This window comes from Dipodomys spectabilis, unplaced genomic scaffold (genome assembly GCF_019054845.1).
Source record: "Dipodomys spectabilis isolate Male_0828 unplaced genomic scaffold, ASM1905484v1 ptg000297l, whole genome shotgun sequence".
Classification (NCBI taxonomy): Eukaryota; Metazoa; Chordata; class Mammalia; order Rodentia; family Heteromyidae; genus Dipodomys; species Dipodomys spectabilis.
This window is the reverse complement of record NW_024870974.1, coordinates 13687408-13711760: the sequence shown is the minus strand read 5'-3', so window position 1 is coordinate 13711760 and position 24353 is coordinate 13687408. Positions and strand designations below refer to the sequence as shown.

At 42.9% G+C, this 24353-nt stretch overlaps 1 protein-coding gene across 2 annotated transcripts in view; it reads right to left on the bottom strand.

Moving 5' to 3' along the window:
* The window catches only part of LOC122127192 (protein FAM13A-like), an 85106-nt gene that overhangs the window by 21913 nt on the left and 38840 nt on the right, over positions 1-24353 (bottom strand). For both annotated transcript variants that reach the window (XM_042701803.1, XM_042701802.1), the window contains 3 exons: positions 21111-21187; positions 20148-20190; positions 7840-7993 (listed from right to left, as the gene is read on the bottom strand). In XM_042701803.1, coding sequence (XP_042557737.1) covers positions 7840-7993; positions 20148-20190; positions 21111-21187 — 274 coding nt within the window. The remainder of the gene's footprint in view (positions 1-7839; positions 7994-20147; positions 20191-21110; positions 21188-24353) is intronic.

Here is a 24353-nt window from a genome sequence, read left to right as displayed (position 1 = left end):
TTACACATAAGCTATTGCTGAAAAGAAAAGAGAGGCATTTGGTACCATGGCTGGCATTAAAACGACTTAGCCATCACATTTGCTTTGTGAGAGCCAATTGAGGGTTCACAACTTTCACTTCAGTCCTTCACTAAGCTGTTTCCTGTGCTTCTGCTTAGTGATTGGGATTAGCCCTGGTTCTGATTCATTGTTTTGCACTTGGAATTGCAGCAGTACCTTAAGAATACAGTTAGAGAGAGAACATAGTAAGTCCAAAGAGGAGGGGAACAAAAAACAACACTCTCCAGAGGCCCAGGCTGGATAAGAGAATTTTCAACAATCCCGACCTGTCATTTTGGGAGGGAGAAGGGTAATGTTCATTCAATTAACTGTCAGGCTCTCCTTGATATTTATTTCTAAGTCCCTCCATCTTATTAAAAAAATCACTGAAAAGAATTTAAAGGTAAGTCTCAGGGTTGTACAGTATTCTATTTAGAATACTCTGCATTGAAAAAAAGCTAAGCTTCAAATGTACTTGTGGGTTAGTCAGTTACATAAGGCTGAAATTTGTCTACTGTTCTTAAATTCTGGGATTTTTATATTCTGAATCATGAAACTGTCAGCTGCTCCTTCAGCCATGAAACTATAAAATGTATGAACTTACCTTAAATGAGTTTATTATTTCTTACACAGGCTTTTTATCTAGGAAGATCTGGTTCTCTTTTTATCTAGAGATCTGGCTTTTTTTTTTTTTTTTAAATCTAGAGCTAGGAGTAGCCTCATTCATAATCCACGATTTCTCTCATTATAGTCTCACAGGGAAACATCCATTCTCAGCTCTACTCCACCCAGGTGAGCAGGATGTTTAGCTGAAGGTCCGGCTGTGCCTGGCTGACAGACACAGAGACACACAACCCCACACGTAAAAGCTTTCCAGGTGATCTGGAGTGTAGATGGGTCTGAGAACCAGGGGATCCCCTAGCAGATGACAGCAAAAGTTAATCCATAGCAAGTGCTGGCTCTGAAACTTGGTCCCTTGCCTCCAGATCAGTGCTTCCATTTTGCAACTGCTGGGTCTTTCATGAAAACTGTGAAGAAACCACAGCAAAACAGAGAAGAGAGGCACATTAAAAAAAAATTGCTTCATGTGAAAGGAGGTTCAGTATGTAAAAGAACCCAAGTTATCTGGGAACACAGATAACTTTTCAATACTTTGAAAAGTGGAAGTGTGTTCCAGACATGATTCGTGTGTGTTGAGGCTCAGGAAGTTGAGGAGAGGAGAATCATGTGACATCTCAGCGCTTGCACCAAATGCCATCCATCTTCTGCTAAGTGGCAGGGCTTAGATCTGAACAGCTCAGCTTTGCCAACATAAAAAGGGGGAGAAATGGACTGAGAGGTTAGGAGAGGGTGAGTGGAAAGTAATCCCTGAACAAAAGTAAAAATACAGTTGCCAAAAATGGAAGTGCTGAGCTGATCAGATTTCATCTTCCATTTCTTAAGACGGCAGTCTCTTTCTGTAAGGACAAAACTCAGACTGGACAGAAGAGGAGACAGAGGAAGGCTCCGGCTGGGTCCAACAGCCATGCAGTCAGTAATAACCTTACAGCAAAACAACTAGGGGGAAGGGCAAGAAATTTTATGGGGACAGAGGGCTTTGGCAAAACAAAGTCTCATGTTGATATTGGCATGAGGGTGTCCTGACTAGTTTGACATTTCTACTCATTAAGAAAAGAAACGATCTGAGAACCTTAAATCCTCAGCCCTTTGGTGTATCTGAATCTAGCAGAATATCTCCTTTACAATGTTATAATTAATCTTTACCATTTTTAAGCATGTGGCCAAGAGAGGGATGTCACCAATCAACTGTGACTTTGAGTTCATTATAAAATGCCAATCACGGAATTCAGTTATGATTGGACCTTGGTGGCCATCTATCAATTTTCTTGTTTGTTAACACAGCTCCATTCTGTAGCTTCCTTTTGGACCCAACATCTCAAGGACACGAGGAACTAATACACTCTTTTCCCAGTGTCACCACCAGAGGCATACAGTGCCTAGGTGCAAAAATCCCAGCCCCAGAAGTGACATTTTCCTAATTAAATCATCGAGCTGGGCAAAAGAATTAATTTTCTTTTCTTCTTCTTCCTCCTCCTATTTCCCCTCTTTCCTCCTCCCCCTCCTTCCTTCTCCTGCTTCTCCTCTTCCTCTTCCTCTTCTTCCTCCTCCTTCTCCTCTTCCTCCTTTTTTTTTTTTTTTTTGGTGCTGATACTGGGATTTGAACTCAAGGTCCTGTGCTCTTGCCTGACTTCACAGCTCAAGGCTGGTGCTGCTCTACCACTTGAGCCACAGCTCCACTCCTAGCTTTTTGTTCTTAATTGAAAATAAAAGTCTCATAGATTTGTCAGATCTCTGCTTCCAAAGTAGCTTGGATTACAGACATGAGACTCCCAGCAAGAATTCACTTTCATATTCATTTTATGTGGTATGTAAAACCACTATGAGTTGCAACTTTGGAGACAATGAAGAATATTTCATTATTAGTCATCAGGACAAACAGGAGTGAAATAGTTCCCACTTCTGTAATATGAAATACTTAACGATTTCTCTCCTTCCCCCCCTTTCCTGTTATTCTCTTATAATTTAAAAATCCTATTTAACAAAGTTACAAAGAGACAGAACATCATTCAATATAACTAAAGAACCATTACCTCTACATTTTAGTTTGAAATGATCTAAGAATATAAGGTTAGCTTATGTATGAATAGTTGATTCACACCTAAAAAATTGAGTAAGATTTGCATAGGGCAACGTGGTAAATAATGTCCAATTGTTTGACATCTTAATCAGTAACTCTAGGGCAATAAAACAAAGATATTACAAGAAAATTACTTAAAGCGAAAACAAAAAATATCTGAGTTTTCAAATGGATTGCCCTGCTGAAGTTCCATTTAAGTGTACTTTCCTATTGAGACCAGAGTTCCTTGGGTCAGTGGTTTTGCTTTTTGTCACCTCTAGACTAGAATTCCTTGGTAGTGGCATGCCTTGTCATGATGAACTACGAACATAATTATGACATATTTCTCGATTAAAAATTAATCCATCCAGGCAGGTCAGCTGACATCACAGCAGGTCAGAAATAACACAGATAAAAGCTATATTCCTGCTATCTAAGTGATAGAAAAATAGGTCCTGGGGGAGTTCTTATACAGACACTTTAGTACCCATGGAAACAAAGGAAACGCACTGTAGCAAGAGGAACCACATCTCTCAGTAATGGCAGTGTAGTCATTGAGATATGGCCACGGTGCTTAGAGGAAATGCTGGATCCATGTACCATAGAAAAGAAGACTGTGATTGAGCTGACTTATTTCTAAGAACTCTGCATGGAATTAAGGGAGCTGAGGTTTTCCATGTTGCACTTCTGCTATGTTATTTGCACCCATAACTGCCTGGCAAGATGCCTGTCCATCTCCCTTCCCAGAGACTGTTGAGGTCTGACTCCTTTCTTAGAGGAATTTTTTTTGTCTTTTCTTTTTTGGTACTTGGGATTGAACCCAGGACATTTTGCCACTGAGCTACATCCCAGCCCTTGTAGGATCTCCTATAATTTTATTTATTTATTTATTTTTATTTTCTAGTGTTCCAAAGTTGAACCTTAGAACAACAGTAGTGCTATTTAAGTTGTTCAAACAGTCTTGGAAAGTTACCAGATTTAGAATGAACTCTAGTAGCCAGCTTTATCAGACCTAAATATAATCCTTGCTTCATCTATTGGCTTTGCCCAATCTGCAAATTTAGTAGCAGATTCTGGAGAGCTTGACTGAAATCACTGGCAAGTGTGTGTAAGTGAACAGGGCTGAGGACTTTAACCAATGAGAGAACATCCCCACCAGAGCTGACCTTGATCCATGAATGTGCACATTTTGAGGTAGTTGCTTAATTCGTTACTAATTCACTACCTTACCTGTCTTCTAGCCCTTGTATATTTAGGACAAAGATATGAAGAAGGCCTGACCCAGTCCCAGCATTCTCAGCCCTGAGTCTAACACACCGTCAGAGTCAGGAGGGTAGTGTGGGTGGTATACCCTAGGAATAGCCATGGAGGGCTGGGCCGTTACTGAGTCATCTTCGGTGTTTGGACCATCCATGGTCATTACATACAATGGGCTCAAGTTCAAGAGAAGCTGATTTTTCCTCAAACTCTAGGTATTTGTGGAATGCAATGACAATCATAGAAGTGCTTACCATGCAGCCACACTGTGTGCAACAGTTGGCACATTTTAACATTGAATTCCCACAACTATTCCTTAGCAAGCAAGCTAGTACCATGATCTACCTGTTCTTGTTATACTTCCTTAAAGGTGCAGAAAACTGGTGAAGTGGCAAGGCAAGCACTGGAATCCAGGAGTCTGGCTCTGAACCACTTTGATCTACCGCTGCCTGGATGCCTAAACCTCATTACTCTGGAGTTTCATTCAGCTAGAAGACAGGAGACTCTAAATCTTCATTTTACCTCCATGAGGCTCATATTTGATAGAAGAGTTCAACCGAAGGAACTTGTGCAATCCTTTTCTTCTTATGGTTTGTTAGAAGAATTTCTTTTCCAAAGTAATTATCTAGATACAGCCAATGATGACTGAGATGTTAAGTATTTTTATGACTTTTAGCTGGGCATGGTGATGTATATTTATAATCCCAGTACCTGGGAGACTGAAGCAGGAATATCAAGAGTTTGAGGTCAGACTGGGCTACAAGGCAAGACCTCCTCTTAGATAAATAAATAAATGAATCGATAATAAATAGCATTTAAAACTTAATTTCACAAAGAAAGAAGAGGTGAAGGTTTATTAACTCCAGTACTTTCAAAACAACACCTCCCCCAAATCAATACAAATTGGCTTCTTCATTGGGCTGGGAATGTGGCTTAGTGACAGAATGCTTGCCTAGCATGCATGAAGCCCTGGGTTCGATTCCTCAGTACCACATAAACAGAAAAATCCAGAAGTGGTGCTGTGGCTCAAGTGGTAGAATGTTAGCATTGAGCAAAAGCTCAGGAACAGTGTCTATGTCCTGAGTTCAAGCCCCAGGACTGGCAAAAAAAAAAAAAAGGCTTCTTGAGGCTATTCTCATTCTGCAACTACACAGAACTTCCCACCACAGAGTTGCACATGTGATTTGTATATTCATTTAGCTTTGCAAAGTGAAAATCCTAGGAATAACAATGACAGTCATGTCCTGTAGATGCACCCTAAAATATAGTTATAGATTATGAACTATTACAGAAAGCATACATTCAGTATATGATTTATATGTTAAATATATCATGTATTAGATGCATATGCATGCACACAACACACACACACACACACACGTTTTCTTGACATTGACCCCAAAAGGCAGACAGCATGGTTTCCATCCTCTGGGATCTCACCCCCAGGCAGCTCACCACAGTCTAACTCAGTTGATAGATAATCTGTGATTCCACATCACTGCAAGTCTGAGCCATGATATGGGGATAGGGAAGAGCAGGGGACAGGGAACAGAGGGCTTCCTCAAACAGTGGCTTCCAGCAGGTCATTGGTTTATAAGGTTTGGGTAATTATTACCTTCATTTATATGTTTTGTTGCCCTGGCTTCACATGCACAGCTTAAATTAGGGCCACATTTATTTCTTATTGGAGAGCCATCATTTTGTTTGTTACTAAGCTGTAAAAGGAACAATCTTTTAGTGACCAAACACTGCTTTCATTTTCAGAAATTCCTTTTATGTAGAACATACCTACAGATATACTGCTGCCATATTGCCATTTGAAAGGTTAAAAAAGAAAGCAAATGGTTAAGATGGCCTTGAAATCCATGTAGATTTTTAAGATAGACAAGTTTAACAACAAATTCAGTTAACTGACAATAAAAAAGTCAGAGAAAGCCATTCATAAATTATATGGATAACAAAATTTACATTCGCAAAGTCTATTTAGAATGGAACATATTTTGCCACTAATAATGTTTCTGAAAACATTCTATTTGGATTTCCAAAATAACAGGCCAGCTTCTTTACCTTATTATTATTTATCTGGGAGAGAAAGTTATAAAACAGTGTTTAGAAAACTAAAAATTGGCTTTTAGCCATGCTGGAGAGAATTTTCAGCTTTCTATTTGCTTCTGTGAGTGTGCTGGGAAAAACTGTAAATTTATAATTAAGTGACATAACAATGATCAAACAGTCTATGTCAGGAGGGGGGGGGGCAGGAGGCAAATGTGCTTGATTTGATTTCAGACTCCAAATCCTAATTTTTATCTCAAGCTTTCTTGCAGACTTGCAGACCCTATACTAAAACTCAAATACAGCATTAATTTTCATTACTGTTCTTTTTTTAATTATTATTTTTCCTTCTTAACTTTCATCTGAGCAGCAGTGATTACATGAAACACTTTCTTTTTGGCCCCTTACCAAGCAGGATACTTTTAAGATATGGATTAAAAACACATATGATTATTTTAAAGTATGCAAAGATGAAAAAAGAACCAAGCCATTCCCAGAAATATATCAAGAACCAAGCAATTCCCAATAATATATGTTAAATTAACAAAAAACAAAGCAAGGTATGTTGAGTTGAGACCCCTTTTACATGTTTTAAAGACAATAAATGTATATATATAAACAAAACAAAAAAGCAAGACAAACATGTTTCCCCCTACTTCAATACATGCACTATGAGCTGGATTAATCTGATAAAAACAAATCTCAGAACCACTGTTTAATTATATGTAAAGAACCAGAACAGGTTCCTTAGAGGAGAAAGAGCTGGAATAAAACCAGTCCATTCTCACTAAGGATCTGTATGCCCAAGAGTTTAACAGGGTTACTTCTTCATCTGAAGGACTTTGCAGACACCTTTGGATCCTTCATCTAAGTTAGTATAAAGAAGAGTACAACTCCCGTTAAAATAGAAAAGAAAAAAAGGAGGAGAAGGGAGGGAAGGAAGACAGTGAAAACAACTGAGATTTTCAGAGTTGTGGTACTCTGCTAAGTCATTGTGCAAAGTCGCCCTACTATACTAAAATCAGAAATCCAGCTTCTCTGTGGTTGGCACCCCCTGGGTTTATTGTTTTATTCGCCCGCACAGGTTCAGAGTCTTGGTGCCCCACACAGAGGTGAGGTAATGAAAGAGAGCAAGTATTGATCAAACTCTTGCCCTATTCCCCTGAGACCACGGGGCCCAGGCACCCTCTTCTTCCTCAAAAAAGTCTCCAGGGAAAACAACAACAAACCAATGCCCAGCCTTGAGTGACAGGTTTTGGGTAGAAAGCCTTGATTTCAATATTTGCTAAGCAGACCCCTCAAGTTTGTTACCTTGAGTTCTAAATGCAAACGGGTTCCATAGAAAGAATCCCACAGACAAAGCCGACCCCAAACCTCTTTCTGGGGGGGGGAGAAGCGAAACAAAATCAGAAGGTTGAATGACGGTGGTGGGTGGCAGGCTTTGAAGAGCCTTGGGCAGAGGAGGAGGTCCAGGGCAAAGAGGAAGAGCCTCTCTGCCCCTTGCCCCCTGTCCTATGCTGAGCTCCAGGTGAGTCACAGAACACAAAAAGGCTGTGAGGTAACACAGGACACACACGTTTTTTTCCTGTCCCCAACTACCCCTCACTCCCAGCAGCATTTAAAGTGACACATTCCTGTATTCCTGTGCCAAGTGGAGGGATGGGGGGGGGGTCCCCCCCCGAAAGCAGTTACTTCTGCATGCATAGCTCTCACTCGCAGCCCCACGGGCACACACAATTCCACGCTCCATCTGTGCTTCCTTCCATCTGCCTTCTCCCCCACCCCACTCCATGGTGGCGGCGGCGATCGCCTACCTTCCCAGCTCTTCTGGTCACACAGCGCGGGCAGGTCCAGCGGGGGAACCTCGGAGACAAAGCTCTCCTGCGGGGGGCCGTCTGCGTCCGCGGCTGTCCTAGGCTGCTTCGAGTCGGGGATGCTGGGATGCTCCTGGATCTTCATGCTGGCGCTCTGCAGGAAGAGACACAAGGTTCCCCCAACAGCAAAACGTTCACCACAGCCCCAGCAGGACGGCAGCGCCTCCGCGCCTTCTGCAGGAGGAAACCTTCCCGGCCACGGCCGCCTCTGCCCCTGGCTCAGTCACAACCCCGGCTCCATGCCCTGGGGACACGGATACTAGCTGGCCGCTCTGCTGCGAAAGGCCACTGTCCATCTGCGTGCCTTTAACTGAGAGAGAGAGAGAGAAAGAGAGAGAGAGAGAGAGAGAGAGAGAGAGAGAGAGAGAGAGAGAGAGAGAGAGAGAGAGAGGATTTCTTGGGCTGTTCCTGAGAGCTTCAGGCAGCTGTCTGTCCCTTTGATTACTGACTGGGCCCAGGAAGGAGGGAGAGGAGTTTGTGTTCCCTTAAAGGAGCATAGCTCCTTAGACTGTAAACAACAACAAAACCCGGGCTGCCTCTGTTGCTAGGGCTGGGGCCAGCAGCCTGGTGTCTTTTCCCTGCAGGCTTCTGTGCCCCTTAGGTAAACAGTCCTGCAAGGCAGGGGTGGACAGAGGCCGCCTGGAGGACACCCCCCCCCCCATAGATCAATTAAGAAGGGGTCTACCTGCACATTCCCAGATTTCCTGTGGCTATTTTCTCTATTTTTGGAGAAGCTGGGAGGAGGTGTGTGTATGAAAGCAATGTTGTGCAAATTCAAACAGCACGGGTATGTGGGGGGGCGGGGCGGGGGGTTGGCATCTCAGCTAGAAGTAAGGAACATACATTCTGGGAATGAGCCAAAATTACACAGAGAGAGTGAAGGTCTTTTTCTTTTTTTTTCTTTTCCTTCTTTCTTTCTTTCTTTTTTGAGTAAAAAACCAGGAGCTGGCAAGTCAGTGACACATAATTTATTATATCCTACAAATACGCAACTGTCACGTATTTCCACCCCCCCTACTCTTCATTCTACTCTGAATACTAAATACTCAGCTACATTTGTTTTTGCTCACTAGTGGCACCTACATTTGACAAAGGGAGAGCCCTCTGTTAGGTTTTTAAAAAGAGGTGGCCGAGTAAGAACAGCACCAGCACGCACGTGGTATTCAGGTAAGGGGTAGGTTTATTCAGTAGACCTGCTGGGACCAGGCAAGGTTGGCACTCCACGTGGCTGGGAAAGAGAGAGGAAAGAGCTAGAGCACAGAGAGAGCAGAGAGAGCTAGAAAAGAAGAGCAAGAGAGCTAGAAGAGCAAGAGAGCTAGAAACGAACAGAGAGAGAAAAGAGAGAGTCTGGGCCTGGGCTAGGCCTTATGTAGGGTATGGGCGGGGAAAGGTGTGGCCACATCAAATTCAGATGTGACCTCAGCGGATGCAGATGTGACCTCTTCCAGGTGTCCCAGTTGCCTAGGTAACGCAGGTACTGGGTGGAGACTTTGCTGCGAGGAGGGTGGAGTCTGCTAGCCATCCAGGAGCGGACCTTACATTCCAGCCTTTTAATAATCATGAAATAGGGCGCGGATTCTCTCTGGCTACTTCCTGCTGACAAGGGGCGTCGACAATAGGGGTAAAAGGCTGGAATTTGGTCCCCTCCCAGAGAAGGCAGTGAGCAGCAGCTGTCCCTTGGTGGTGTGGGTTCTTAGGTGAAGTCTGGAGAAGTCTCATGAGCATTGAGGGGCAGAGTAGAGAAGTGGTGTGGACGTGGATGTGAAGGCAGCAATGGTATCGATGCGCTGATTCCGCCGCAGACAGACTGGTTCGCAAAAGGCCGTCAGAACTTGAGTTCAAACCTCCTTAAATAATAGTGGTACTATAACTCAAAGTGGTTCAGTGCTAGCCTTGAGCAGAAGTGCTCAGGGACAGTACCTAGGCCTTGAGTTCAAATCTTGAATACCAACTGGGACAAGCCATCCCAGCAATGAGCACCTAGACTCAGCCAGTCTGGGGAACAAGGGAACATGGAGAAGAGTAAGAGGAGATAATGTCACATCAGTTACTTTGTGCCTGCCCTTTCAAAATTAACCAGAGCCGGGAGGTCAGTGGAAGTAAGAAGCCTACCCAGCCAATGTCTATACCTGTGTAGCTATTAACTGAACAGGAATTTATATTCTTGCCTTTGTCCCCTGACTTCTCTACCTAGTCGCCAGATGTCAGAAGTATCTAGGGACATTTCTACCAACATTTTCAGCCCCAAGTCCTTCCTCTTGCCATTTATTTGCTGTTTAGTATTTTTTTTTCCAGCCCCTCAATGCTCATGAGACTTCTCCAGACTTCACCTAAGAACCCACACCACCAAGGGACAGCTGCTGCTCACTGCCTTCTCTGGGAGGGGACCAAATTCCAGCCTTTTACCCCTATTGTCGACGCCCCTTGTCAGCAGGAAGTAGCCAGAGAGAATCCGCGCCCTATTTCATGATTATTAAAAGGCTGGAATGTAAGGTCCGCTCCTGGATGGCTAGCAGACTCCACCCTCCTCGCAGCAAAGTCTCCACCCAGTACCTGCGTTACCTAGGCAACTGGGACACCTGGAAGAGGTCACATCTGCATCCGCTGAGGTCACATCTGAATTTGATGTGGCCACACCTTTCCCCGCCCATACCCTACATAAGGCCTAGCCCAGGCCCAGACTCTCTCTTTTCTCTCTCTGTTCGTTTCTAGCTCTCTTGCTCTTCTAGCTCTCTTGCTCTTCTTTTCTAGCTCTCTCTGCTCTCTCTGTGCTCTAGCTCTTTCCTCTCTCTTTCCCAGCCACGTGGAGTGCCAACCTTGCCTGGTCCCAGCAGGTCTACTGAATAAACCTACCCCTTACCTGAATACCACGTGCGTGCTGGTGCTGTTCTTACTCGGCCACCTCTTTTTAAAAACCTAACATAAATGGTGCCGTGACTCGGATAAAGGCTTATAGTCAGGAAAGCTGGGATTTCTGTTTTTTTCCTCTTTTTTCTTTTTTTGTTCTTCCCTTTTTGCTCTGAGGAATACCCGCAGTTCTGACGGCCTTTTGCGAACCAGTCTGTCTGCGGCGGAATCAGCGCATCGATACCATTGCTGCCTTCACATCCACGTCCACACCACTTCTCTACTCTGCCCCTCAATGCTCATGAGACTTCTCCAGACTTCACCTAAGAACCCACACCACCAAGGGACAGCTGCTGCTCACTGCCTTCTCTGGGAGGGGACCAAATTCCAGCCTTTTACCCCTATTGTCGACGCCCCTTGTCAGCAGGAAGTAGCCAGAGAGAATCCGCGCCCTATTTCATGATTATTAAAAGGCTGGAATGTAAGGTCCGCTCCTGGATGGCTAGCAGACTCCACCCTCCTCGCAGCAAAGTCTCCACCCAGTACCTGCGTTACCTAGGCAACTGGGACACCTGGAAGAGGTCACATCTGCATCCGCTGAGGTCACATCTGAATTTGATGTGGCCACACCTTTCCCCGCCCATACCCTACATAAGGCCTAGCCCAGGCCCAGACTCTCTCTTTTCTCTCTCTGTTCGTTTCTAGCTCTCTTGCTCTTCTAGCTCTCTTGCTCTTCTTTTCTAGCTCTCTCTGCTCTCTCTGTGCTCTAGCTCTTTCCTCTCTCTTTCCCAGCCACGTGGAGTGCCAACCTTGCCTGGTCCCAGCAGGTCTACTGAATAAACCTACCCCTTACCTGAATACCACGTGCGTGCTGGTGCTGTTCTTACTCGGCCACCTCTTTTTAAAAACCTAACACCCTCCCCAAAGGCTAATATTCTAGCTGTGTGTGCAAGTGTGTGTGCATGTGTCTGAGTGTGTGCACGCGCGTGTGTGCGGAAACAGCACTGACATTCAGATTTTGGCGTGGAAATTGTCATTTTACTGTCCCACTCTTGTAAACTATGCTATTGACACTCTTCTTGCTCTTATAAAATTACAAGCAAATGTCTTTCTTAAAAAAGTGTTTATTCACAAATGTATTTCTCAAGTGGCACAGATCTGGATGTGAGATTTTCTTTGCAAGCAAATAGAAATTTATTTTTAGCAAATGTACTCTCATTAATTATAAAAGAAACGAAGAACATCTGGAAGTTATAAGTGAATTTGTAAATGCAGAAGCAATGTTCTGATGCTTAAAATAAAGTGCTATTTAAGACTTCCAGCTACTTTGAATAGCTATCCAACCCACTTTGAAATCACCAGGGAATAGACAGTGCTTTTACTATTATATTTCCCTGAAATGATGCTACAGAACTGGTTTCTTTCTTTCTTTTTTCTACACTGGGGACCAAAATGAAGCATCAATCAGGCCATGATGATGTACAAAACTGTGAAGTAAATCTGGGGTTTTAAGACACTCTAAAAAGGAGGTCTATTTAAGAAAATCATCATCATCATCATCATCATCATCAACAACAACAACAACAATACACACACACACACACAAACACACACACATAATGCATTTATGTCACAAAGAAGCACTTGCCCCTTAAACTGAATCCTAAGTGTACATGGGCTAAATGCCCAAATCTGATATTTAGCTTTTTAAAAGTTACAGGGTCAACCAGTCATAAATTTGTGTGTGTGTGTGTGTGTGTGTGTGTGTGTGTGTGTGAGTGAGAGAGAGAGAGAGAGAGAGAGAGAGAGAGAGAGAGAGAGAGGAGAGAGAGAGAGACAGACAGACAGATAGACAAGGTCAGAGACAGAGACAGGGAAAAGGAAAAGAAAAAGAGGAAGAGAAGCAGGGGAAAGAGGGAGGAAGGGAGAGGGGAGGAAGAAAGGAGAGAGGAGGGGGAGTAAATAAATAGTTCTCAACAAAAGTTTGTAAGTCTTATTCCATTCAGAAACATCAAAATAGGGAAGAATAGAAACCGTATGATTTTTTTAATTTGTGTCTTTTTGGGGGGGGGTCCGGTCGTGGGGCCTGAACTCTGGGCCTGGGCACTGTCCCTCAGCTCTTCAGCTCAAGGCTAGCGCTCTACCACTTGAGCCACAGCGCCACTTTTGGCTCTTTTCTTTTTGCTTATGTGGTGCTGAGGAATCGAACCCAGGGCCTCAGGCATGCAAGGCAAGCGCTCTACCACTGAGCCACCTTCCCAGCCCCAGAAACCGTGTGATTTTATTTTTAAACTCGGGTATTTTCTGCACGAGTTGCATCAATACCAGGTCACTTTAACTGCGATGCCTTGGGAAGGACCTGGGGATGCGGGTGCTGTTGACAGGCAGACGGGCTTGAAGATTGCCCGAGCTGTTTCCCTTCCCGGAAGCTCTATCGCCTCATCTCTCAAATGTCATGGAGTGATAGCAATCTTGGAAAGGTTCTTGTGGAGATATGAGAAGGGGAGCAAAGCCTCTGGCCTGGTGCCTGGAGCACAGGACACAAACGGAAGCCATGGGTCTCTCTGCTGTGAGGTGACACCACATGAAGATGAATGAGCAAACCACTGCCAGGCTTCAAACCTGCCAGCCAGAGGAGCGCGAGATAGGAAGGCTGGCTGGAATTACAGGTAGAAGGAGCTACAGAACCACAGCGTGGCTCAGAGTTTTGGATACATCATGGAAACCTATCAACAAACAGAGACATGCAAAGGAATCTGCAGTAAGGAGAGCCTGTAATTGATCAGTAGGAGCAATTTTGACTTGAGGGCAGCCGGCATGGGTGGGCAGGGCTATGGATGAGAGGGAAGAGGAGGGGCAAAGGTGAGGATAGGCAGGCCCTGACACCTATCCTGACTAGAGAGAGAGAAGGCTTTAGTGTGGCTATATCCTTAAGATGAGAAGGGAAGATGGCAGACGAAGGTGACAAGGATGTCAGAGAGCAGATCCACGGCTCTGACAGCTCTCATACTGGGCTAAGAATTCTGTATTCTTTACTATATCAGTCTGCTCTATAGAATAGTGCTGCTCCTGGATACCGGTGGCTCACATCTGTAATCCTAGCTTCCCAGGAGTCCGAGATTCACAGATCCTGGTTTGAAACCAGCCCAAGCAGGCAAATCCAATACTCATCTCTAACTAACAAGCAAAAAAAAACTGGAAGTAGAGCTGTGGCTCAAGTGGTAGAGCACCAACTGTAAGTGAAAAAGCCAAGTGTGAGTGGGAGGTCCCAAGTTCAAGCCCCAGTATCAGTGTGTGTGCATGCGTGCGTATGCACACGTGCGTGCACACACACACACACACACACACACACACACACACAGTGCACTGCCTATTGTATGTCAGAGACTAGAGATACAAAGACAAAATGTACCCATTAATTCAAAGGATTTTTCTTTTTTAGTAACTAACACATGCCTGAAAGTTTTTTTTTGTTAAGACCCTGGGGGAATTTCAGTGGATAAAAACATAATGTGCCCCAATGAGTCATACATGAACGGGACAGTTAATAAAGAAAAAGACGCAAGGAATATGGAGAAGCATAGAATAAGGGAAGGTGGATGTAGGTGCCTGGGGTCCAGGTGTCTTCGTTTACACTGAGTGGCCAGGGCAGATCTTCCTGATAAAGTGAAGTACGTGAGAAAGGAAGCCCTTGGCAGGAGGAACACGCAGAATGCAGCAGCCTTATTCAACGACGGAGGGTTTCAGAACTGCAACTGCCCGGTCAAGGCTAGGCCACTGTAAGCAGGTGGTGGTGGTGGTGCACCATATTGGACCTCGCGAGGATCCGTTTTCATGTGGACCTAAGTTGACTTGCAGCTGTCCCTGTAGGCACACTGGGTCCTGACTAGCTGGTCCTGACAAGCAACCCTGAGGCTGCTTGAAAACTTGCTGTTTCTAGAATCTAGAGACCCAAGTTCTAGCCTGTTTGGTCATGCCATCATTTCTTGGCTGGGGCTACAGGAGGGTCAGGTGGGCTCAGGTGTGGGGTCACAAGCCAAAACCTTGTCAAGAATGGTACCCCTCAAAACTAGGAGAGAGCAATGGAAGAGGTGACATTGTCTAAAAAGAAATGTACTCATTACCTGACTTAGGAAATGGTAAGCCCTCTGTACGTTACCTATATAGTAACAATTTTTAGTATTTAATTAAAAAAAGAATAGCACCCATATATAGACACACTAAATGTTGGTGTGTTGAAATATACCTTTTGGCTTTTAGAGAGATCATCATAATGGTAGGCAGGGAAGGAGGGATTTGGAAGGTAGAGATGAATTAATCCCAGCTTTCCAAGCTCCAAGACTTCTAGTCTTGCTTTGAGTATAGAAACAAGCCTTGGTTTGTGAGGCTCAAATTGGGGGGGGGGGAAGAGAAATGAAGCCCCCAAACATACAGCCTTGAGTAATAACAAAAGAAATGCTATATCTATTTCTACTTTTCCTCATTTTCCTGTTCACATATTTATTGGACAAGTGCTCATTGGATATTCACTAAGTTCTAGGTGCCAGAATTCAGAATCAACCAAGATACGGGGTTCAGTGTGGAATTCAGACATTGAACATACGGGTACCAGCATGGCGTGAGTTAGAAGAACAACACGGACAGCTCAGCTAACCCAGAGCTCAGGCCAGATTCCACCTGCAGGTCAAGAAGCCCTTCGCTGGTCGTCGCTCAGTCTGTTCTCTGCCAAGACTAGTCCCTGTCCAGATGTCCTATCATGAGACTTTGTTCATCTAGCCCTTTCCCTGACTTCAGGGAGTTGGTGAATATTTGTTCCATTCCTTTTTCTCACTTTCTGAACAGGATATATGGATGAGTGGCCTGCATGTTTTTCAGAGCCAGAGAGGCAAGAAGAAGACTATTCCAGAAAATACAGTTTGTACACAGAAAAGTCACTGCTAACTGAAGAACCTTCATGGAACCATAAACATTTGCTGTTTGGCCTGACAATAAAGGGAAATGGACAGAACAAGTTTCCAAAAGCCATGTGAACTACAAAGCCCTCTGGTGTTTTGGTGATTATTGATGGCGCTGTTTCAGAAATCTCAGAGCAAATAAAAGCTTGCAGTTGAGTCTTGTCATAGCTAATTTAATTCTCAGTCTTGATTGAAAGGTGCTGCTTTTTAGAGCAGAATAAGAAAAGGGAAATGGTCTTCTGCTTATGATGAATGTCTTGTTTGTTATCAAAGGTATGCTTCTAAGCTTCTAAGCAGTGGGCTTAGAAAGCATGAAGAACGTAAAAATATCCTCAAAGAATTTAACACTTCATTGACCTTATAATTCGGACATAAAAAATGATCTCTCAGATAATGTAATATCCGCCCATGTTGCTGTATTTGCTTTGCTTCCTTGACAAAGAGATTTCATTGTAAGGCTGTTGTTGGAGAACTTTAGATTTTATATGAGGCATAAAGCATTTCCACAATAGAAAATTACTTATCAGAAGGAATTAAATTGGGAGCAGGAGACATAAATCTTGTTAGAAGCAGAACAAGATGTATTTTCAATGGTATCTTTTAGAATGTACAGTATGTCATGTGTGGTAGCACATGACCCCAGCTTGAGACAAAGTCAAAACTAGCCTGGGTTATGTAGTAAGACCTTATCTTGGGGCAGGGGGAGAGGAAGAGAGAGAGAGAGAGAGACAGAGACAGAGACAGAGACAGAGAGTCAGAGAGAATGTATATTGATGTGTATTGTTGGTTGTAGGGTTGACTGTTCTTTTGGATACATGAAGTCATTAAGAATTTAAAAATGAAAGCACAGCATTCGATGGGGTTCACGCCTGTCATCCTACATCAGGAAGATTTTTGTTCAGAGGCAGCTTGGGCAAAAAAAATTAGCAGGAACCTGTTTCAACAAACAAATCTTGCAGAGTAGTGAATGGTGGTGAATGCTTGTCATCCCAACCAAGTGGGAAATATAAACAGGAGGAAAGCTGCCAGCTGCTGGTGGCTCATACCTGTAATCTTAGCTACTCAAGAGATCTGCTGAGATCTGAAGATCATGGTTCAAGGCCACCTCAGGCAGGAAAGTCTGTGAGATTCTTGATCTCTAATTAACCATCAGAAAACTGGAAGTAAAGCCGTGGCTCAAAGAGGTAGGGTGCTAGCCTTGAGTGAAAACGCTCAGGGACAGTGCCCAGGCCCTGAGTTCAAGTTCAATGGCTGATTCTTTTTTTTTTTAAAGGATGGCAGCTTAGAGCAGCTGGGCATAATCATGAGACCTTAACCCCCAAATAACTCAAAGACAAAAAAGTTCCAGTGCAAGCCCCTGAATTAAACCCCTAGTACTGTAAAGAAAACAAAAACCAAACAACAACAATAACAAAATCTGAGAGCACAACAGCAGTCTGAGAATGCCCAAGTCTGCATGCACAGGAAACGTGCGCCGGGCAATTCCTCATGGTACCTCATTTCCTACAACCCAGATGGAACAGCTCACCACAATATCCATCCTTCCAAAACCCATCCAAAGACGCCGGGCTTTCCTTTGTGCTATTGTGAAGTGACTGATAACTTGTTTTTTATTTGTTGTGGTTTGGCCCTGAACATATTTTAATTAGAACCATACAATAAAGAGGAATGGGTGGGTGGGGATGAGCAAGGCCATGGAGGATTCCACAGGCTGTGGACGAGATTAGTTACATAGCTAAACAGCCAGGAGAGAAGGTCATAGTCCATTTCCACACGTCTTCAGACAAAATACATTGCAGGCTATAGATAGATTGTTTAAAAAATAAAGTCAGTGTTGTGCCTGCCTTTGCCTCCCAACTCTACTCAACCCAACCTTCTGCCTTTCTGCCCATTAGAGGGAGCAGACCTCTAAGAGGACTTGCAGGGAGAAAGCAGACATCGGCTTTCTCTGTGGTTGCCATTTGCTGTCATCTTAGGAGTCTGAAAGTTTACAAGAGAAAAAAACAAAACACAAAAACTTTAAGGACAATGTTAGTGAGAATAAGATTTCTCTGTTATAAAATGAAATCAGAGAAAGTATTTTAGCTGGTCACACTGGACATGTCAATTCTGCCATCTGAACCTAATGCCATAAGAAACTCGAAACGAAGCAAGTATTAGCTAAAACCAATTCTTGAATTCTACAGTCCAGCGTATTTTTTTTTTTGTTTAATCTCCGAAATTTTGGGATTATTTCTGCATTACTGGGAAGCGAGATTTCAATATGGGTGGTGCACAGAGGTTTAGAAAGTGCTACCGATATGGAAAGGTACAACACAGAGAAACAGTAAGATTAAAAAGTAAAAGTAAGAAATGAAGATACCCTGAAACAACGCAAAGAACTTTAAAAACAACATACAGATCTTTCACGGATAACAGTCACATATATTTAGTGAAACAAACACATGTCTTCACCTTGGAAATAATTCCAATCTCATGAAGTGATATCTTTTTTTCCTCTCCTCAGGGCTTAGTCTACATTGACCTCACCTCTAATTTTATCCTCTGATGGACACGATCGTGACTATGAATAGTGGACACTCCAGGAGGGCCAGCTGTGGGCTGGGGAGGGACTGGTGGCTGCACTTGGATGGGACATTGGAGAACTGGACGTTACACGTGGGAGAAGGATGTAAGATTCCTTCCCAGCCATTCACCCACTGCTACAGAACCTGTCCACCAAGAGAGTTAGGCAAGCTGAGCCCAGCATGAATGTAGCTCGGATGCCACTGGAAACATTCTCCCACAAAGGTCTTTCTATTTCCTTGGATGGCATAAGAGATAACAAGCATCAAAGGAGCTAACTGAGGAGAGCGCTCCAGGAGGCTGGCGAAGTGGCCTTCCTTAAAATAATGTTCAGTGGCATGATGAAGAGGTGCTTGCTGTGAGCAGAGGAAGTCGAGGAGAAGATGAAGCCAGAAAAAATAACAGTGACCATGAGGAAACACAATCTTGTTAAAAGGTTCCCAGCTGGGTGTGGTGGCTCATGCCTGTAATCCTAGCTACTCAGGAGGCTGAGATCTGAGGACTGCAGTTTTGCACCAGCGCAGGCAGAAAAGTCCATGAGACCCTTGTCTCCAATTAGCTAACAAAAAGCTGGAACTGGAGGTGTGGCTCAAATGGTTAGAGCACCAGCCTTGAGTAGAAAAAGCTAAGTGAGAGTACCCATTCAGGAAAGCTTATCAGTTTGTTCCTGGGTCCCAGAAAACGAAAGAAGGAAGGAAAGAAGGACATAAATAAGAATAGGAAATAAGATGTGGAAGAACTGACTCAGAGACTATGAAGTCAGAAAGATGAAGCCCTCTCCCCTTCTCTCAGCTCTGTTGTGGTTAATAGAATACACAGGACAAGGCCTGAACACGTTCTACAGTTTGTGGTCATCACTTTCCAGAATTTATATGTGAGTGTGCAATTCCCTAGAGAAAGAGGTCCCCAGCTTTCGAATTCTTCTTTGAGGGTCCTGGAGATTGAAGCCAGGGCCTCACCTGTGAGCCAAGTGAGTGCTGCACAAACAAAAGTACCCCCCTAACCCCAGCTCCCACATTCCTTTTTGAACTCTTAGGCTTAAACTCAAGGCCTGGGCGTTGTCCCTCAGCTATTTCTCTCAAATTTGGAGCTCTAACACTTGAGCCACAGCTCCACCTCTAGCTTTTTGCTGGTTAACTGGAGATAAGTCTCGCCTCAGCCGGCTTCAAACCTTACTCCTCACAATCTCAGCTTCCTGGGGAACTGGAATTTCAGCAGTGAGCCACTGGCACCAGCCACATTTTTCTTTTTTTGTTTTTTTGGGTCCAGTTGTGGGGCCTGAACTCTGGTCCTGGGTGCTGTCCCTCAGCTCTTCAGCTCAAGGCTAGTGCTCTACCACTTGAGCCACAGCGCCACTTCCAGCTTTTTTCTTTTTGCTTATGTGGTGCTGAGGAATCGAACCCAGGGCCTCGAGCATGCAAGGCAAGCGCTCTACCACTGAACCACCTTCCCAGCCCCAGCCACATTTTTCTTGATTGTTTACAAGATACAGAAAATAAGTTGGATTAAGGAACCCCAACTGAATATATGTTAATTGGAAAATTAATTAAAACCCACAACGTGGTATATCTGTCAGTTAAAAAAATACACTGAACTATGGGAGAATCAAATCAGGAGCTTTGCCTTTTTGTATTATTTTATGGAAAAATCTAAAGGGAAATCCCGATGCTCCTAAAAGTTTACCTTTACAACAACCAAATAAAGTAATTTAAAAAGCAAATTTCTCAAAAATCTTCAAGTTTTGGTGTTTACCTTTTTTATCTGGCTATATTCCTATCACTAATCTGCTTGCTTCTTTTTGACAGGCTAGTAACATTCCACATTCACACACAAGAATGTAGGAGCGGTCCCATCCCTGGAATAGTTTTGTGAGCTACTTACCACACCATGCTGGGTATCTTTGCCATCTTTCTCATTGTCTTTGCTGTAAACAACAACAATAAAAAGCCGTAAGTGTCCATTTGTTTTATATTAATTCGTATTATGATTTCATTTATTTTGAAAGTGGGCTGACTAGCTCTACCTAAACCAAATTCTTACAGATTGAGACAAAAAACAAACTAGAAAATAAAAATTAATAACAACCCCCCCCAAAAAAAACCCCAAACCAAAACAAAACAAGCTAGAGGTTGAAACAAGCGCATAGGTAAGTTTTCTGTGTGTGTATGCTGGTCCTAGGACTTGAACTCAGGGCCTGGGTGCTGTTCCTGACCTTCTTTGGCTCAAGGATAGTTTCTACCACTTGAGCCACAGTGCCACTTCCAGCTTTTTTTTCTTTTTTGAATGGTTTAGAGAAATAAAAGAGTCTTACAGACTTTCCTGCCCAGGCTGGCTTCAAACCTCAATTCTCAGATCTCAGCCTCCTGAGTAGCTAGAATAACAGGTGTGAGACTCTGGTGACCAGTTCAGGCCTGTGTTTTTAATGGTACTAGTCCTTCCCCTCCCTTTCCTACCCTTCTTTTTACTTTTTTTTTTTTTTTTTGGTTAGTACTCAGGATCTTACATTCTCTCAAGGCTGGCTCTAACCACGTAAGCCATACCTCCATACCCCCCTGACTGCCCCCCTACCACGCCCCACTATTTATTCAGAGACAAGTGTCAGATTTGCCTGCTCTGTCTGGCTCTGAACCAGATCTCAGCCTCCTGTGTAGCTCAGATTACAGGCATGAGCCACTGGTGTCCAGCTACAGTAGATTTTTCTATTCAAGAAGTTTCCCTGTAATAAAATATTGTTGGTTCACATATTGATCCTTTGCTTCTGTTCTTCTACCTCACATTGCACTGAATGGAAAGCAATCTTCTCATACCCTCAAAAACAATGAAAGAAGAAGATTCTAACATTACCTTTCGTTGGCCATGAGTTCAGGACCATCAGACCCAGGGGGCTCAGGTGATCGAGGGGAAGCCACGTTTTCCATCTCCTGCAAGAGAACCAACGTAGTTTGTCAATAGCAATGGTAAGAAATATGCCACAGCAGGCTCCCTATGCTTTGATGAAGATGGAAAAAAACAAAACAAAACATCAGACAGTTATGTAGATGTAAACTAATTCTAATCTTCCCACTTCAACTTTGCCAACATGAATGAAGTTATGAGAGTTTCTGCTTGCACAAGATTGTACATTGGGTTTTATTGTGCCTTGTGACAGTGTCGTGGAACTGTCATTGTACCTTTTAGGTAGCAATCTACATTTTTTGTCTGTGAGCCAGTACCAGGGCTCGAACTCAAGGTCTTGCGTCCTTGCTCAGCTTTCTTGCTCACTGCTGGCACTCTACCACTTGGACACTCTAACTAGCACTTTGCTGGTTTAGAGATGGAGTCTTGCAGACTCTTCTGCTCTAGCTGGTTTTAAATGCAGAGGCTCTTGACTTCAGGTTCCCAAGTAGCTAGGATTCTAGGCATGCATCACTGGTGCCTAGCCTTATCTACTTTTTATTGCCAGAAAATCAGGGTATCTTAGAACTCAAGTTCTAAGAATTCCGGGAGCTAATCTTGAACCTAATCACTGTGTAATATATTATTGTGTAATATATATATTGTGTAATATATTATTAATATAATCTGGCCTTATATGTATCTTATATCCTGGTTCCTAAACATCTATGAAAGGAAATAGAGTCAATGTAAACCCCTTTTTTCTTTCAATATTTAATGTTACCCTAGCTAAGCTAAGGTAAACAAATATATAAATAGAAAACTCAATTTTGAATGGTACATATTTCAGGTTGACTAGGGGGTCTTATGTTTATCAGGAGGTATATTTGTAATATATATTATTCATTACTGCATTTATAAATATGGTCCATGCTTATTTTCTTTTATTTCTTTGTATTTTTGGAGCCAAGGTTGATTTTAAATCTGCACCCTTCCTGCTCTCAAGTGCTTGGCTAACAACCATGTACTGCCACACCTGGTGATACAGTTAGTGCTTTTTTTAAAGTAGAGTATAAAATAAGTTATCTCCATGAAGGAAGAGTAAATGTGTGCTCTTATTTGCTTGTTTGTAAATTCAGTATCCTCAAAGAACAGCTGCCTAAGAAATTTGGACCTGAATTTTATTTTTGAACTCAGGAATTCACATCTGTATCAAAAGGATATTAGGCAAAGTTCATTTATTTTGTAATGTGAAAAGAAATAAAGAGCATGAATTGAAACAGCCTGTGTTTAGCTACGTACTAATAAACCTACCATGACAAAAAAAGCCCCTTAAAGTGGAAAGTAAATCTGATTTGAGATTCACAGCAATCCCCCCAAATTATATAAAGAGCCAAGTGCAGGGGGCTCACATCTGTAATCCCAGCTACTCAGGAGGCTGAGATCTGAAGATTGTGGTTCCAAGCCAGCCTAGACTGGAAAGTCTGTGAGACTTTTATTTCCAGTATACTACTCAGGAAAAGCTGGAAGTGGTGCTGTGGCTTAAAGTTGTAAAGAGCTAACCTTGGGCAAAAGAAGCTCAAGAATAGCGCCCAGGCCCTGAGTTCAAGCTCCAGGATCGGGATGTGTACATACATACACACATACATACACACACACACACACACACATATACACAAATTGTATAAAGATCTCCATAAAATAAACATAGAGAAGGATGATTCTTTTCCATTTACGCTGGCTTAGCCAATTTGTGTAGAATTCTCAGTTTGGGCTCACTAAAGGACAGGCACAGAGGAGATGGCACATGTCAGTTTGGGTGGTAGCTCATCAACTGTCACTACAGGACTGTACCCAAGCCTTCAGTTCCTTGTCTGGAACAGATAGATACGGAATGCCATGAGAACACATGAGCCTTCATGATAATTCAACAGAACAACACACCTAAAGCACTATGGTAACACCTGCGGTCGTTAGTGAATATTAGCTATTGTTATTTCCAAAGCTATGTAATCTCCAAAGACTGGTGTCCCAGGAACATACAACATTTGTGTCAGCCGTGAGAACACTAAGAATCAATGTATTGGCTTAGATAATTTATAGCTGGAGAATTTTAGAATGGATCTGAGAAATTCTGAAAAATTGTAGCAGTGTTTCATTCTATGTATACCTTTGAGGTCTGCGTTAGAGAAGAACTCTACAAAATGCTTTCATTACCTCTGTGTGACCTTTCTGATAGCGAGGAATAGATCTGTGACAAAGCCTCTTTGTTCTCCTTGGTAATCTCCCGTGGATTAGCGAAATCTTTAATGTAAGATCTAGTGTAATAGTATTAGGTTTTCCTACAGCTCTGAAACATGAATTCCTCGGGAATGCAGTCCTCAATCTCTGTCTCTCACTGAGGGCCAATAAAAGAATCCACTTAACATTAGATGCAAAAGAGTATTTCAAAAGAAATAAACGCCTTCAGATGAAATATTCAGGAAAGAGAGACTAAGAAATATTTAGGGAGGAGAAAGGACAGTAACCAAACCATAAATGCATTATAAAAATTTAGACACATACAAGATTCAGGGAAAAAATATGTGTGTGTGTGTGTGTGTGTGTGTGTGTGTGTGTGTGTGTGTGTGTGTGTGTGTGTGTGTGTGTATGTTTACAGTGCTAGGGATTGAACCTAGGGCCTTGCTAGGCAAGTGATCTACCACTGAGCTACCTCTCCAGTCTTTAGAAAACTTGTCTTTTTTTTCCCCCTAAACATAAAGAACCATAATACAATTGATGTACGTTTTAAGCATTATCACAAGCAGTTAGGTTCCATAATAGCTTTGCAGAAAACAGTTTTAAGATGTGAGGAAGTTTAGCCAATCTCTTAATTTCTTTAATTTTCTCCCTTCCACTTTTGATGCTTAACAGCTCCCCCGTGCTTCTCCCCCTTTATCCTCCCTCTCCCAATCCCTGTCTTTCTGTCTCTCTACCTCTCCATTTTATTATGTTGGATTTTGTACACATCTGAGGCTGTTGAATATTCATGAGCTAGCATCACCACAACAATATACAAGTTATATAATGTTCCCATATGATAGTTGTTGGATTTGCACCTATACCTTCTGGGAACAAAGACCATTGAAAGAATAGGTTAAAGGTAGTAAGTTGCTTTTTAAAAATAGCAAAGAATAGATCAGACTTTAAGTGTAAGTTATTACAAAAAAAAGG